This window comes from Sardina pilchardus, chromosome 2 (assembly GCF_963854185.1).
Source record: "Sardina pilchardus chromosome 2, fSarPil1.1, whole genome shotgun sequence".
Classification (NCBI taxonomy): Eukaryota; Metazoa; Chordata; class Actinopteri; order Clupeiformes; family Clupeidae; genus Sardina; species Sardina pilchardus.
In genome coordinates, this window is record NC_084995.1 from 35,136,465 (window position 1) to 35,153,867 (window position 17,403).

Genomic DNA, 17,403 nt, shown 5'->3' on the forward strand with positions numbered 1-17,403 from the left:
TTTAAGTCTTCCCCCATCTACATGAATGACATAATCTTTGATTTTGATTCCAACAACATAATTATTTCCCAAAGATTTAATTTCAAATCAATATAGGCCTAGGCTACATTGTATTTTCAGAGGTTTCAATATGCACAATTAGGCCTATGATCTAGTTTAGGAGTTAGATAAAATGGCAAATGGGAGTGTCTCTATTCATAACAGGCTTGCCTTGAAGATTTAAAGAAAAATATTTACACTGGTCCATTCTGGTGCCTCTGTAGCTTCACCCGACCATGAATGGAAAAGTCTGGAACAGAGTTGCAAGATAAAGACATGCACTCGTCTTATATTTGTCCTGCTCATCAGATCATGGATGGAGATATAACAACATATGACCACTGCTCCTTTAAGACCTCACATCCTCTCTCCTACTACTGGCAACCCCCCACCCCAACAGCCAGTGTGTACACACACACACACACACACACGCACACACACACACGCACACACACACACGCACACACGCACACACGCTACCATCACCAGCCCCACCTATGCTTTCCAAGCCCTGATGTAGATCGTATTGACTTCTTCCTGTCTGACTCCTCACCATACTGTCCCATTCAGGACCCCAAGGTTCACTTCACCGTCATCCTACCAGGAACACAAAGGGATATAGGAAGCTCCACACAGCGCAAAATCATAGCAAGGTGAGCCTGGTGTCCTTAATTGGGATCTTTACTTTTAAAAGTGAGTAGGCTATAGCTTTTACACTGCAATGCCTTCTGAACAATGTATGGACAGTGTTAGTGCTCAAAGGAAAATGGTGTGAACATCTCTTTTGTGGAGCACTTTTATTGGTTTGAATAGACAGGTAATTCATGATAATGGCAGTAATTCCCTCAAAATTGGTTTGGAAACTTGGTGTTTAACTCCTTCAGTCAAATATGATCTGTAAGTTCATCTGAAATGTTGTAGCCTATGAAATATGTAGGCTATTTAAGTTCCAACCTAATTGTAAAAGGGCATAAACTTATGCAGGTGTGACAGTGGCTTAAGCAAAACAAATCTCTTGTCACTATAGGGTCACTTATTTCAGGTGCAGGTCATTTGGATTTACACTCACAGTGCTAGCGTGCAATGTGCAATGCATGTTGCACAAAACACTTGCACCGAACGCATTTCCTTCACGGCTCTGGCTCTGTTTGTAGCGGGACATTGGGCAGACTAATTTACCAAGGAGGAAATCAGAGATTTTGGCAATATTAGCACTTACGCATGCCTAATACATAGGCGATGCACATTTTCGCCCCTGGCTATTAGTGCAATGTCATATTTATAGAGGAATGGATAATGATTGATGTGTGGTGCAATTTAAAGTAGCACTTAAGCTCTCTGTTAATAACAAATGACATATCCTACAGACTGCTGGTTAGAGCTGCAGTCGCCCTGTACTGGAGGAGGAAGCTGGCAGACAATACCATGTTCGTTTATGGGTTACCCGTAACCACTTGCTAAACAACATTTCTTTTTCTAGAAGATTTTTTTTGTCGTTTTTGTTTTGTGATCAATATAGTATACAGAAGATATATTTTTAGAAAATCAGAATGGTTTCCTCATGTTTCTGTAAACTGGTTAAGACACACATGTACAATCACTCCCCTACTTTCGACTGTTACCATGTTCCCAATACTAGTATGGGTGTGGTAATCGCCGGGTGAATTGACTAAAATTTCGCAAGTTTGACGCGGCTGGGTCCTAATTTTATGATAATATCGGATATAGGACATACTTTGCATTTCAGAATCTGCTTCACTTAGGAAATATGAATGGTGTCTAAAGGTGGATTCATCTTCAACGTTACTTTAAATTGCCTTTCTCAGCACGTAAGTTTGCTGGCGTTGTTCATGACACCACAAGTAGCTAGCTTGCTACCTAGCTAAGTAGCTGCTGTAAAATAAGACAGCTGGTTAGCAAGCTAAATTAGCTATATAATGGCAAACTAACTCGATGGTTAACCACACTATTAGAGTTTGTTACAACTGTAATAATATTTAGTGATTTACCTGTCATTTGATCAAGACGAATATTCAACAAGTTACGGTTAGTTTTCACGTAGCCAGGCCTGTTAGCTTAGGTGGGTCTCATGTATCCTTTCGCTTAACTTGGCGTTTAGTGCAACCTGTGGGATAACGCAACCTTAGTTCTCTGTAATGTTTTTTTTAGTCAGGCTTAAACTTCTTATACTTAATAATCAGCGTAGTTAGCAGGTTAGCTCTGTATAACGTTACATATAACGCTACTGCCAATTACACTGTTATATTGACGGCATAACTGTATGAAATACCTTTATCCATCCAGCTAGTTAGCGAACGCTTGCTAATTAGCCGTGGTGTGAATGTTTTCACTGAAATCAGCTGGGTTGTTTGCTCGGTAACGTTAACTGGTTTCGGTCTTGGTCTCAACTGATCACTTAAGTGATTACGTCTTATTTTCTTCCAATTAACTACCAGTTGCATTTATATTATGCATTATGTCGTTGTATGGTTGACAAATAACGGGAGTCTTCTTGGCATTCCACACCATGTTAGGGTTTTTAGCTATCTCGCTATTTAGATAGCTAAACATAGCTCATTCAACGTCACCTCGCGAACAACGCAAGTTCTTGACACTTGTTAATGCCAAATTCAAATGCCAGAAGCTCTGCTGGTAGTTTACCTTGTCCTATCAATGGAACCTATACAATCCAAAGATTATGTTTGATTTTTTTTTTTATCTGTGCCACCCATGGCTGAATGTTATACTCCGTGCCCCATACACGGTTTGTGTATTATTTCTTACTTAAATCATTTGTAGACCACTGTTTACTTCAGAAGAAATTGGTGGCCTCAATGATGGTTAACTTGAACTTCAACTTGTTGAATTATGTTAGAGATTGTCACCCCGTGTGGTTAACAATTCAGCTGATCATGCGCTGTCAAATGTGAGTGCACACCCGTGTTCAGTTGGTAGGCTCGAATCAGCGTTACCTTTCGGCTGGATTGTTTATGAAAGGACTGCGAACAACTAGCTTCCTGTTCTACACGATTACAATAAGCAGAAAGAAAGAATACCGTTAGTTCCCTGATGAAGTTCAGAGACAAAAAAGAGGAGAGCATGACCTATCACACACAAGGTCACACCCTGCTGCATTTCCTGTAGTTGACACTTCTCCACTGTTTTTAAAGGGTATCTCCAGTATTGCATCACAAGCCTATAGTAAAAAAAAGTAGGCCCAAGAAAGCATGTAAGGAATGGATAGAGTGAAATGAGTCATGAGTGATTCATAGCAATGTCATTGTCTTGGTTGGGCTCGGGAGAGCTTTAAGAACCCACCTGTCTTATTGCCACTGATATGTGGGCAGCTACCCTGATGTTATGAGTGGCAGAACGTTGGCACTCACCAGACCTGGAAGTGATGCAGGCTAGTCTATGCCTGTCGGGTTCTGTGGCTGCCGAGTGCACTGGCATCACCGAGAGCAGTCTCGGTGTTTTAGGAAGTGGCACCAAACCATGGTTAAATCTGTTGTCGTGTGAGACTATGCCAAGCAGTTCTTCCTCCATCAAAACAATGAGAGGTGTTTTTGTTTTGTGCATTTAGTCTCTCGTTGTATCTTTGCTGTGGCTAAGTATGGGTCACATCCACAACTCTCCTGCCCACTGTCACCACAGGCTATGCGTCCAGGCTGGCAACAATGACGTGTTTGCGTCTGGTCAGACTGCTTTAAATAAGCAGAAGAATGTCCTCAGCGGAAAACTCTAGCCAGCTAAATCATACACACCATCCTTGTTGGAAGCAAATTCATGCCAGTCCTCCCTTGTACTGCAAGTCAGGGGTGAAAATGCTTCTTCTCTGTCAGAGTGTGACCGTGTGTGTTTTGTGTGTGTTGTAGGTGTCAGCAGCAGCATCGGGCTGTGGAGTGAAGACCCCAGCAGAGGACCATGAGCGAGCTGGAGCAGTTGCGCCAAGAGGCGGAGCAGCTGCGGAATCAGATCCGAGTAAGTGGGGGGTCTAGACGGGGATGGAGCTATAGAACTGCCAGCGTAATTTCATGCTGATAATATATTCCATCTAAAAATGTCGGACTTTGTGTGAAAAAGGGCCTTAAGGCTCTTACCAAAATGTGTCGCATAGTAAACACATCCCAGAGAAGAGCAACGTCAGTAGCATCAGTGGTTAGCAGGATTCACTTTCTGTTTCAAATTTGTGTTTGTCAGGTTTAGCTAGAGCCTCTTTGTCAACAGAAGCTGGTCATACAAATATTATAATTTGTGGAATGTTCCCCTATTATATGCCAGCAGCCTCAGTAAGTGATATTAAGCCAACTGTTTAGGCAAGAGTTTTATCCAGAGGGATTGTTAGTCATCTCCAGTGCTTTTGACCCCGCCATCTGGAGTTGTTAAATTGATTGAACCAGGTGGTCTAATTAAGGAGTGCCATCACCTGAAATGTTGTATAATTAAACCAGGTTCAAAATGTGGACATTCTACACCCTTTTAAGTTTACTTGAAGTACATTAGAGTCACCACATCAAGCACCTAATGGAGATAAGTAAAGTCCCTCAAGCAAGAACAGAGTACTAAAGGACATGTGTTTCTCCTACTGGATACTACATGTATAAATTTGTCCTGTACATCAGATACCTGTAAATATGACCGCGTTGATATAGCTTTAGTATTGCTTTCTGTGTGCAGAAGAAGCAGGCACAGTTCAGTAATGGCCTGCAGCAGGCCACTGTCTGATTCACATTTACATGACTTTCCCCATTAATGCCTCCGATGAATTCATAATGAGGATCAGTGTTGGGCGGGTGCATGGGGTCTTTGTGAATGAAGTGAAAGCTGTGGTTAAATGAAAAGGGCGACTGGGGAGCCAGTTTTACATAAGGCTGAGTGACGACAGCACACATTTTTACTCTCTTTCCTCACTCTTTCCAGGATGCCAGGAAAGCCTGTAGTGACTCCAGTCTGTCCCAGGTAACGGCCAACTCAACCCTTCAGCACTCACTCTCTCTATCTCTATCGCCATCTCTCTCTCTCTCTCTCTCTCTCTCTGTTTCTCTCTCTCTCAATCTATCTCTCTTTTTTGTCTCTGTCTATCTCTCTCTCAATTTCTCTCTCCCTCTCTCCCTCTCTCTCTCTCTCTCTCTCTCTCCCTCTCACACACACACACACACACACACACACATACATACACTCACATACAGATACTCACTCCCACCCAGAAGAACCATTTAACAGAATCCTTCACCAAAAGAGAAGAGATTCTCTGCTTCTCTCCACTGGCCTGTTTTCCGTAGCTGCCATAGCCCAGGCATGCCACGCTGCTGCTAACCTACATGTGGAACATGCTCTTAAGTGCTCTGAAATATTAAACACCATCCAGCATGCCAAGGTCTTCCATCAAAATTTAAACATCATCCACCCTTGTGGGTTGGTGTCTGTTTTTTAAATCCATCATTTCAGAGAGGTTTTCTGTTTTGTACTCCTGTGTCCATATCGCTGTCTGCTGGTTGATTCGCGAGCATCACATCGCTGTTAGCGCTTAAGTGATAAAAGTTCCAAGTTCAGTGTCTGCACCTGGAGACACAGACTGTGTCTGGGGGGGGGGGGGCGCATGTCCACACTGTTGTGTAAAATAATTGGAGTGTGTTTGGTAAGTAGACATGTCAGTGACGTTCCCCCCCACTTGGGTTCCTCCGACAGATCACGGCCGGTCTGGATTCAGTGGGGCGGATCCAGATGAGGACCCGGCGGACCCTCCGCGGCCACCTTGCCAAAATCTACGCCATGCACTGGGCCACCGATTCCAGGTCAGTGCTCCTCCGTGTCAGGGAGGTTGGAGGGGCGGTGGGGGTAGGGTGTGAGGGAGGACCCGGGGTGGGGAGGGGAGGAGAGGGGAAGGGAGGGGAGGGGGGTGAGGGATGTCTCTATAGAGCGCGGCCAGCGCTGTCAGCTCTCTCACTCAATTATACATGAAACGGCTCCCGACTCAGGGGGTATCCTGAGATCATTCTCTCTCCCGTGGCCACCCCCCCTCCTCACACACACACACACACACACCCTCCTCCTCTCCCCTCCTCTCCATGATTATCTGTTTCCTTGCCTCTCTCACACACACACACACACACACACACACACACTCCCTGAAACACACCCAAAGCTCCCACACGTAGGTTCCTATCCCTCCCTCTCATGCCCCCTGCCTCTGTGTTCCAGCAGAAGGGCAGGGAGCTGGGTGCCAACTGCCCCTCTGCTGTGTGAAGGTCGCCAGGGCTCTCATATGTTGCCATATGTGTTACTCACATCTCAAAAATGCTGTCCTTGACCTCTTGGTGTGTGTGTGTGTGTGTGTGTGGCCTTTCCAACGTGCAGGCTCCTTGTCAGTGCTTCCCAAGATGGCAAGCTGATCATTTGGGACAGCTACACCACAAACAAGGTAAGTGTTGGTGCCAGGGCAGGACTGTTGCTGAAAGCCGTATAGGTGTTCTATAGAATTAGAGAGAGAGAGAGAAAGGAAGTACTGCCCCCATTTATTTCAGTAGACCGTGCTTGGCTAGCTATGGCAGCTAGAAAAGTTCAAAACTCACCCCAACCATTTTCTTTTCAAAATGCCTTTTCACAGGGCCAATTTCCGTCGCCATCTAGAGTTAGCCAATTAGGTGTCAGGTTACAAATGGAGACATTGTAGCATGTCATTGATGCGCATTGGTAAATGAGCTGGCAGTTATCTGCAGGGAGAATCAGCCCATCCACAGTGATGACATATTTGTGGCCATCAGAAATGTGGCACCTAGTTGGCTTGTTTGTGAAAACGGGGCCAGAAGTGAGCGCATGTCGACAGCATTTTTAAAGATGGTGGCAGCCAGCTGGACCGCTAACTGGCTGAAGCCAACCATCTGTATCCAGGGGAAAACACCCAGACTTAAAACACAGCTCACTATCTGGTGTGTTTCCCAATCCTGCTACTTGGGCCCCATATTGCTTGTCAAGAACAAGACTCAATTTACTACAAGATGGCAAAAGGCCTTGTTCAGCCCAATCCAAGCCTGCAAGCCGGCAGAGGGCACAGTGGAACTGCTTGCATAAGTTGCCTTGCATGTCACCTGAGTGAGCTGATGTGTTAACGATGATGTGTTAATGTGTGTGTGTGTGTGTGTGTGTGTTTGCCAGATGCATGCCATCCCCCTGCGCTCCTCCTGGGTGATGACCTGTGCCTACGCTCCCTCTGGCAACTACGTGGCCTGCGGAGGCCTGGACAACATCTGCTCCATCTACAGCCTGAAGACCCGCGAGGGCAACGTCCGCGTCACCCGCGAGCTGCCCGGCCACACAGGTCAGTCCGAGTGGAACGCCACGCCACGCCACGTCACGTCACATCACGTCCTCCCAGAGGCCACCGGCGCATGTTTCAGATGCTGTCGATAGGGCCCAAGTACTTACAGTACTCGTGTAGCTCAAATATCCAGTGCTCTGCTCAGGCAAGGCCAAAGTCACAGGGTTCAGGTTCAAGGGCGCCGCTGCCGTCAAGCACTCCTGAAATATGACCTCACCACACGCCGATGTCAGTCTCTGAGTGCGGAGCCTGATGAGGAGTGAGGAGTCTGTGAAATGAACCGCCCCCCCCACCCCACCCCCCTCTTGCAGGGTTTGATTGGATTTAGCCACGTTTGTTCCTAAATTGGGCACTTGGGAGAGGATTTCATGCCTTGCTCCTCTTCTGATGTGGATGTACGTAGTGAATGTCAAGACAGACTGTCACAGTGGCCCATCTGTCCTGACACTCTTAAGTATAGTCATGCGCTGCTGTTGGGAGCTGATTTTAGTCAGTGACTGACATGCTGAATAAACAGTCTTGTTGTTAATGTTGAAGTATGTCGTTATATAGGAGGAATTGGGACGTGATGCACAAATGGCTGAACAATGTTGACGTTTGCGTTGAAAATACAATGAATGTCCAGTCGTACTGTAGTTCGTACAGTGCACCTGACCCCCTTGTCTGTGTCTGTGTGTGTGTGTGTCTACGTGCAGGTTACTTGTCCTGTTGTCGCTTCCTGGATGACAGCCAGATCCTCACCAGTTCAGGAGACACCACATGGTGAGTTCAGAGCCGAGAGGCGGCAGATCTGACATTTAGCATTCACAGCCTAACCTTTCGCTGTGCCGCTGCTAGCCACGCAGCAGCAGCTGTGGCGTGCCATGCGCTCACACTCACGCTCCACACACACACACCCACCGTACACCGCCTTTTAGCGCTTCGGCGTCTAGAGCAGGCTATATTGGGCCATTTGTTCAGATGATGATGATGAGGAGGATGATGATGGTGATGCCATGGTTTATTCTGGCACTGTTTCTGTACGGGAAGGCTCAGGTTTGCTAATGTGAATGAAATATTGAAATGCTCCCTGGGCGGAGTGCCTGTTGATCTGTTAAAGAATTCTTTTTGAGTTCCGTGTTTGTCAAAATCCATGTTAGTCCTAGTTAGTGTTCTTAAGACATGAGCGCACACACACACACACACACACTCTCTCACTCTCTCTCTCACACACACACACACACACTCACACACTCACACTCACATGTAACCAGAGGGCGGTGGCTGGGCTAAATATTTTATTGGGACAGAAAAGCATCTGACAGCTGTGTGTGTGTGTGTGAGTGTGTGTGTGTGTGTGTGCGCGTGCGCGCGCGCACGTTATTCCCTCTGATGCTGTACGTCATGCACTGATCCTCTAAACGCCGCTCCCTGTGCCCCCCTGCCTCTTGCAGTGCATTATGGGACATCGAGACGGGCCAGCAGGCCACCAGCTTCACCGGCCACAGCGGCGACGTCATGAGCCTGTCTCTCAGCCCAGACACGAGCACCTTCGTGTCCGGCGCCTGCGACGCCTCTGCCAAGTTGTGGGACGTCCGCGACGGCATGTGCAGACAGTCCTTCATCGGACACGTGTCCGACATCAACGCTGTCTGTGTGAGTACCACAGTCTTTGTCTCTGTGTGTGTGTGTGTGTGTGTGTTGACAGACGCACCATCCGCATGAGAGCCAGAATCTCTTAACTTTGTGTATGTGTGTGTGTGTGTGTGTATGAGCATGCATTGGCATATTGGCTCGGCTTACACTACAACTACAGACGCCTTGTGTAAGCACCATCCGTATGAGTGCCAATGTGCCAATGCCAATTTGAGTGTGTGTGTGTGTGTGTGTGTGTGTGTAGACGGCGTGAGTAGGCAGTGTTTTCACTGGAGCTGTGTCCAGCATCTCTGTACAGTACTTGGGCATGATTCACTGCGTGTGTGTTTGTGGACATTCACACGTGTGATTTTGATCACTATTTTAGGTTTCTGGTGTATATTACGGTTATGGTAACATGGCATAATAGGATATTCAAGTATATGACACATAAAGTTGAAGTACCTGCTACTATAAGAGGCTTTTGAAAGCCCTTTCCTCAGTATTTGTACTGGTAGCACTGAGAGCATGCATTAGACTCATGCATCTCCTTTTGCGTTGAGCTGGTGCGTGGTTGTTGATTGGTCCACCTCACCTTGACCCCCTGCAGTTCTTCCCCAACGGGAACGCCTTCACCACGGGCTCGGACGACGCCACCTGCAGGCTGTTTGACCTGCGCGCCGACCAGGAGCTCATGATGTACTCCCACGACAACATCATCTGCGGCATCACCTCCGTGGCCTTCTCCAAGAGCGGCCGCCTGCTGCTAGCCGGATACGACGACTTCAACTGCAACGTGTGGGACACGCTGAAGGGAGAGCGCATAGGTAGGTGACGGTGACGCCGCGCCGGTGCCGCGCCGGTGCCGGTCAGGGCTGGGGACGTCTCCGCTGCTGGGGGGTGATGTTCTTTAGGATGGTGTGTGTCATGAGAAACATGCGTTCTCTAAACCCTTTGGAGCCCTGTTTAAATGTATGTACTGTGCTTGATTAAGTGCAGTCATGTGCAGGCTTTGCCAAGTAGCACGCTGTCACAGCACAACTGTAAGCACACAGCACACACTGTTGTCGGTGCGCAGCGTGCAGCAGCTATTTAAGGAAACTGTGACCAGTTTTGAGTTTTTGAAGTGGATCAGTAGTTTAGCTCCCCAGACGAAGCAGAGAAACTCTTGACTTGTCAGAGATGGAGGAGGTTCTGCTGTGAAGATGGCAGTCAAAAGTTTGGTGGTTCCTTGTCTTGTCTAATGGCCGGTTGCTGGTTGGGTTTCCCCTTTCCCCAGGTGTCCTGGCTGGTCATGACAACAGGGTCAGCTGCTTAGGGGTGACAGACGACGGCATGGCTGTGGCCACGGGCTCATGGGATAGCTTCCTGCGGATATGGAACTGATCTCCAGGGGGGCGGGCCCGCGGGAGCAGAAGAGCAGGTCGGTCCGGTCCACAACGCGACCGCAGCACACAAGCCGCCGCCCCAGAGAAGCCAGCCTGCCCCTCCCCTCCCCACCACTCCCCTCCCCACCACTCCCCTCCCCACCACACCCAGCCCCACCCCTAACCCCATAACAACCCAACACCACATCCATAGACCCCCTCCCGCCACTCTACCCCTGCCATCCCACCCCCCACATCCGCCCCCCCATCCCACTCCAGCTGACCTGGTCCTCTACCATCCCTGTTCTCCAATCCACCCCTCTTGAACGCCCCTGACCCCACCCTGACCCCACACCCACTCTGTCCAGTCTCACTAGAACCAGGCTTTCCACACATCCTAACTGTCTGTCCTAAAGAGACTAGAAGTTTCCCTCCTGAGGGGTCTCTGGGGGCTCGCCTCCCTCTGAGGGCCCCCTCCACCACCCCCCCTGGGAGCCAAGAGGATATGATCCACATTTGTACATATACTTTGGCATTACGTGTGCTCGTGCGCATATAACATATGCACCTCTGACGTGTATGAATGCTTTCTGTGTGTGAAGTCATCATAGTACGTTCCCGTTTGTCGTCCTGCTTGGATTTTTTTTTTTTTTTCCTCCTCCCTCCATTTTCCCCCTCTCCCTTTTCCTTCTGCCCCCTTCTTCCTTCGTCTAACATGTTTACGCGTATTTGCATTCACACGTGAACTGATGCCGCTGGGAGTGCTCAGGAGGGTCTGTCTCGTGTGGCCGCGGAGGACGACGACCCTGGCACTCGCTCTGACCTGCACTCGCCATGTACGGTCACTCGCACCCACTTTTCACATTCGATCCTGCGGTTCACCACGATGGATGTACTGAGGAATGAACGAGTGAACGAGTGAATGAATGAGTGAGTGAGTGGATTTGAGCACCTGCACCCACGTTAGTTGCACTGTTGTAGAATGGGCTCTGTGCTGCTTCCTTGTTCTTCTTACCCATACAAAACATGCCTGTAAATCACAACGAGCTGTGGTGCTAGTATCAACAGAAAAAACGAATTTGACCGTCGGTTTTTAGTTTACCTCTCGTCCGCTTCACATGTCCACTCGAGGCCCGTATTCGACGCCCCGAGAGTGTTAGCTAGTCACGTGTCTGTTCAGCATACACTACTCACAGCCTTGTACCTTTGTCGTGTGAAGTGCTCTTCAATGCTGGTACTGATAGCAAATCTCCCGCAGTGGACACTCAGACTGCAGTCTTAACAAGAGGCCTTTCTTTGTCATTACTGTGTGATCACTTTACTGTTGAGTTCAAGCCCCCACTCCCTTTTTTTGGTGCCAATATTAGCTTAGAAAATTCACCTATACTCAGCACATAGTAGCCAGTAAACGAAGATTGTGCCCATGCCTTCTCATACTCGGTTTTCTTTTGTATGCTCAGTGTTAACGGTTTAAGGTTGTATCAAGTGCACCCTCAAGTATATTTACATGGGAATGGCAATCTGAACTCCCAACAGCTAGCCTTACTGCCGTAGCTCACTCTAATGGATGGAATAGCCTGATTTACTTTTTTTCGTGCCAGTTTGGAAGTTGATAAAATGAAAGCTGTGGTTGCACCACAAGTCGTGTCCTAAATGAGCACCGAGGTCAGTTTGCTCCTAGCCGTATCTGAGTTTGCACTGTGTTGGCGCATACATGAGAACTCAGACGACTGGTCACTGTCTAGCCTGGTGGAAAAACAAAGAGAGCCAGGAGAAGTGTCCAGTCGGCACTTAAAACCCGACAGGCTTTGCCCTTAAATAGTTGAATCAAGAGTGTTTCTCACTAAGGTGCAGCCATGGCCGAATGGTATCACACTGTGAAAGATTTTAAATAGGTAATTGCTCTGTGGCCCGTGCTTGTGAAGCAGATGCTTACGTTGAAAGGTAGGATTTCAAATAATGCTTTGAATGTTTTCCTTTCTGGGAAAAACTAAATTAATTTATGAATTGACATGTAAAATACTAGATAGGCGTCAAGGTGGCATATAGTGTTGAAGGTAGAATTAAATAATAGAAATAATTAAATAATTCATCATTATGAGTTTACATAATGAAGAAATATATATTTAGTTTACTGTCAACAGCAACTGTCTGCACTATAAGCATACAATACAGCCTTTATAATTATGAGTATTTGGACTGGTCATTAAAGCTGCACCACTGGAATAAATGGCTGGCAGAAATCCACAGGTGTTGGCAACAGCTGTGTGGAAGACTATCAAAGGGTCATTTAGAGAAGACATCAACATTTAACAGCTCACTTTTAAGTGTCAAATCAGTTTTAGGGGCACATTGTTTTTTACGAATGTCCCCGTCTGTGGTGTTGATAGAGAAGATAAGCACTAGCCAAGAACCCCTAGAAGTCGTGTTGAGAGTGACAAATGTGTACAAAAGAAGCGTTTTTTTTTCCCGGAGAGAAAGAACTGATCGGTAGTTTTGGGAAGGGGAGGGTGTAGTGTGACCATAAGTGAAGTTCTTATTTGGCGTGGTGATGTTTTTGGTGCCAAAGTGTTTCCAGGAGCCCATGCTGGAGTGCTGAGACGATTGCCTCATCGTTAGGAATTCTTATCAACCACGTGATAAAAACAAGCCCTGCCAGGAAGTGAACTGGCTGGTCTTGCAGAGAGAGAGAGAGCGAGAGAGAGAGAGAAGAAGAAGAGAAGGGGTGAGAGAGACGGATAGGAGAAAGTGCAGTCGGTTTCTATACTGCCACATTAAAAAGCTTCCTGGCGACACACAACTAGAGCACACATACATACACTGAGCATTCCAGATTTGCAGACAAGCGTGCATGTGTGTATGTATGTGTGTGCATGTGTGCGCGTGTGTGTGTGTGTATGTGTGTATTGTAGCACAGTCATTGTCAGGAAATCATTAACTTTTTTTGTTTTTTAAAAAAAAATTGTTCATGTGGTTTCACGTTTTTTGCGATGCTATCTGTATGCATCTCTTGCTTTTGCAAAGTCTTCATAACACTGATGGGCGCGTTTCACTCTGAGGTGGGCCACAAGCCCCAGACTAGAATCACAGCTGTCGTTTACAAAAAAAAGAAATGTAGAGTTAAACTTAATGTGAAATTCAGAAGACGTCCAAGACAAATGGACCAGTATTAACAGGTAAAGCGTAAGTGGTATATCAGTGAATGTGCCTGTAAAAGTCATGACCACTTTTTTTTTTTTTGTATCTTTTTTTTTAATCCTCTGTGACCTGTACAACACAACTGCAGTATTTTTAATATTTTTTCTCATTTAACAAAATACTCAGTAATACTTTTTATTTGTTTTGATTTTTTTCTGAAATGTAAGCATCAGCTTGAAATTGCATTCCTGCCACATTCTCAATCTCTTGACAGAACTCACTGCCTTTTGACTCCAGTATATCCAAAATTCCTTGATGTTTGGTAATAATTGTTTTCTAAACCCAGGGATTCATATTTTCCTGCAGTGTTGCAGTGTTGTTGTGTGAATGCTCACTTGCAATTAATTTTTTTTTCTTTTTTTGAAACATTTTCTTTGTTTGTACACCAGATTGTTTTGTATCTGTACAGTTGTACTGTTGTACCCAGATGTGGCGATATGTTCTTGTAACCAATAAAAAAAAACTTAACATCAAACGCAATGTAATGTGATAATTAAAAAGTATAACATTGGGTCTTAGCTTTATCTTCTGTAATATTTTTCAACCAATCAGTGCATTCCTCTGTCCCTTCCTAGTGGTAACCTAGTGAACCTCCGTTAACATTCCTGCAATTCATTATTTGTCTCGTTCCTGATGCTTTCCATGTTAAACTAGCGGTTTTGGGCAAAATGAGCATTGTGAATTTCCGCACAGGGCTTTATGGCACCTGTTTGGGCAAGTGTCAACACAAGACCATTACTAGTACCAAATAGCCTTGCCCTTTATCCCCTTGCCCACCAACATTGGAGAGAGAGAGAGAGAGAGAGAGAGAAAGAGAGAGAGAGAGAGAGAAGATTCACATGGAAATCAGTGTCAGTTGAAAGCTGCATGGAGTCGGTGGCACCGTTATGGCTTTTCTTCGCTGCTTTCTCTCCGTTGCAGTTTTAAACATGTCGGATGAATTATTTACACGAGCCATGCTTCTGGAAGTCTCCGGGCCTCAGGGTGTGGCATGCAGATACTGGGAGGTGAAGGCCTCCAGCTGTCGCTCCAGATCAGTCGCTTTGTGCCTGCAACACACAGCAAGCAGCCAGAGAGCACACGTTCACTCACACAGAAGAACCCGGCACATGCTATTCTTTTTTAGGGATTATACTTGCATTACATCGGCACCGCGAAGAAGCAAGAACTACAAGCGTTCTAAACAAAACACGATGCATTCTAAACAACTACAAGCACACTAAACAATGCATGATTTTGGACTTCTCTAAACAATACATGATTTTGGACACTTAACACCGGTTTTAGATATATAGCCTAATTAATAAAGTCTTGTGATGCTGTGCAGATGGTTGAGAATAGGGTTGGACTATATGCTAGGACAGTTGAGGTGGGGCCTCAGCGCAGTCAGGGGACTTGCCCACACAGTTGGAGAGAAGAATACATTGATCAGATAAACATAGATACAGTAAATGTATCATTTAGATTTGTTCTAAGTGTGTCTTCTGTAATGTGACAAACTCAAAACATTTATTTTTGGTTTATGGACTAAAAGTGATTGAAAGGATGCTCTGAATCAGAATGTGGACCTCTATGTTGCCTCTCCCTCACCCAAACCAAACAAGGTCATCTCGTGCAATTTTTCAGAGCATCCATTTTGATAATAGCTTATCAGAATGTAGACCATGTCTACCAAGTAGACCAAGACTGAAAAGGACACGATTCAATGCAAATCATCCTGTTATCCGCACTGCTCTCAGTGAGACTTTCAAGAGCCCCCTTAGAGTAAATAAAATCACAAATATTTATTTTTTTCAGAAATATTCTTTCAATGAAAGCTAAAAAGGATTTTTGGTTCAAATGTATAACTGGTTCCTGTGTCATGTGCAACTGGGCTGGCTCTAGGCAGAGGCCAGGGTGGGCTAAGACCACCCAAGCATTGTGTTTTGCCCACTCAAACAAAGTCAAGGTCTTTTTTAATTTGGGCATCTGTGCAGTGTGCAGCCTCAAGACCAGCTTGGATGTAGATGTGTTGGTGTTGAGTGTAATGGTGGCAAGCTGGCACATACTGCAGTAGGCCTATGTGTGTGTGTGTGTGTGTGTGTGTGTGTTAGGTAACCCCCCCTCCCGATGCCTTAAAGGAAATACCTGGCCATTTTTTACAAAGTTTCTTGAAGTCAAAAAATTATTTTAATCAGACTGAAAGAGGTGGTGTATTCTGTTCCTAATCCAGTTGAACAGCCATGCATATGGTCAATTGGGTATCTTTTCAAGGAAAAGTAGGCAACAGCGGCTATTCCAATCAAAGGTTCTAACGTGCGTTTGAGCATCTGATCAGAATAGACTGTACCCCATGTAAACAGACAGCATGAATATTTCAATCGGAATGACAATAAAGCTGTCGATGTAACCTGGCTACTGAGTACTGTCGGTACGAGAAAGAAGCCAGGAAACAAATAGTGTTATCTAGCTTGAGTTGCTGCGCCCATCAGCTAGAGAAGCATGATTTTAAAGATGCCTGGCTGCTCTATATCAAAATACATCAAATATATACATACATCAAAATGTATATTAACATAAAAATAAGTGTATCAAAATAAACCGCAAAATACATTAGCCACGCATGTATCAAAATAAAACACTGTGTTTTTGTATTTTGAAAGTACTAAGGATGAAGTATACTAACTCTATTGATTAAGGGGACAGTGTTTAAGAGCACCAGCTTTTCTCTGCCTACAAGATATGCCATAACCTGCAAACAGTCAACAGATCAACTATGCTGACCTGTCTGTTACACCTCATAGCCTAAAATAAATACTGTATCAGAGATGCACTCAAAAAGTCACAACTGAACTTGTCAAGAGGTAGAAAGTGGAGACACGTCTCTGGCATTCGTCAATGCGTGATTGAACAGTGAGTGCTGCAGGGCAACCACATAACAGGTACAATGTGTTTTTCGATTGGATGATTAAAGTTCTCAAGAAGCTGATCATTGAAGTTCTCAAGAAACTTGAAGTTGGCATGAGAGGGAGTGTATTGTGTGTGTGTGTGTGTGTGTGTGTGTGTGTGTGTGTGTGTGTGTGTGTGTGTGTGTGTGTGTGTGTGTGTGTGTGTGTGTGTGTGTGTGTGTGTGTGTGTGTGTGTGTGTGTGTGTGTGTGTGTGTGCGCAACCTACAAGTTACTCATCTTGCACTGGATCATCTTTCTGAGTCTCAATTTTATGATCACAACAAGTCTGGGCAAATGACTAAGTCAGCACCAGTCAGAAGCCACATTCATTGTTTGGCACTTTTATGATGCCATCACATCACCATAGGCTACTGGTTTTACCAAAACTATTTGCCAGTATTAACTACAAAAAAACATCTATAAAGTATTTTGGTAGCCATTTTCTTCAACAAAATAAAATACAAATGTCAAAATACTATTTTCTATTTGAAACGCTAGAGCCGGCCCTGGGGTGAAGCCTGACTGACCTGAGGGTTTTGGAGTGCTTCTGAACGCCCTCCAGCCGCTGGATCCTGCAGTTCACGCGCCAGATGTCCGCCTCCAGCTCGCTCTCACTCTTGTCCACCTGCTGGCTGAGGCGGCTGAACGTGGCCACCATCTCCCTGATGGGGTGACAGGACGAACGAGACACGCACGCACGCACGCGCACACACACACACACACACACACACACACACACACACACACACACACACACACACACACACACACACACACACACACACACACACACACACACACACACACACACACATATTAAGACTGTGCTCATGACTCACAGTCTACGTTACATTTATACGCCCATCACCGTGTAGAAATACAGTGTAGGTCTGATTGATCAGCAGTGATGCTCTAGTCTATACATAGAGTGCATCCATA

At 45.8% G+C, this 17,403-nt stretch overlaps 3 protein-coding genes across 5 annotated transcripts in view; 1 reads left to right on the top strand and 2 right to left on the bottom strand.

The window, feature by feature from the left end:
- Window positions 1-17,403, bottom strand: part of phb2a (prohibitin 2a) — a 108,273-nt gene that overhangs the window by 49,031 nt on the left and 41,839 nt on the right. The window lies entirely within an intron of this gene.
- Window positions 1,692-14,011, top strand: gnb4a (guanine nucleotide binding protein (G protein), beta polypeptide 4a). 3 transcript variants are annotated; one of them, XM_062528555.1, is made up of 10 exons: window positions 1,692-1,868; window positions 3,915-4,020; window positions 4,960-4,998; window positions 5,728-5,834; window positions 6,397-6,460; window positions 7,195-7,357; window positions 8,053-8,119; window positions 8,791-8,992; window positions 9,582-9,798; window positions 10,251-14,011. In XM_062528555.1, exons 2-10 carry the CDS (start codon window positions 3,964-3,966, stop codon window positions 10,355-10,357), a joined length of 1,023 nt encoding a protein of 340 aa, XP_062384539.1. In that variant the 5' UTR covers window positions 1,692-1,868; window positions 3,915-3,963; the 3' UTR covers window positions 10,358-14,011. The 3 variants fall into 3 exon arrangements, with proteins under 3 accessions (XP_062384539.1, XP_062384547.1, XP_062384554.1); XM_062528563.1 differs by lacking the exon at window positions 1,692-1,868 and adding an exon at window positions 1,990-2,085; XM_062528570.1 differs by lacking the exon at window positions 1,692-1,868 and adding an exon at window positions 2,646-2,803.
- Window positions 13,566-17,403, bottom strand: part of mfn1a (mitofusin 1a) — a 16,900-nt gene continuing 13,062 nt past the window's right edge. Inside the window, exons 17-18 of the mRNA XM_062528582.1 lie at window positions 16,992-17,126; window positions 13,566-14,585 (exon numbers count right to left, since the gene is read on the bottom strand). Of these exons, the coding sequence (XP_062384566.1) occupies window positions 14,516-14,585; window positions 16,992-17,126 (205 nt within the window). The 3' untranslated portion in view covers window positions 13,566-14,515. The remainder of the gene's footprint in view (window positions 14,586-16,991; window positions 17,127-17,403) is intronic.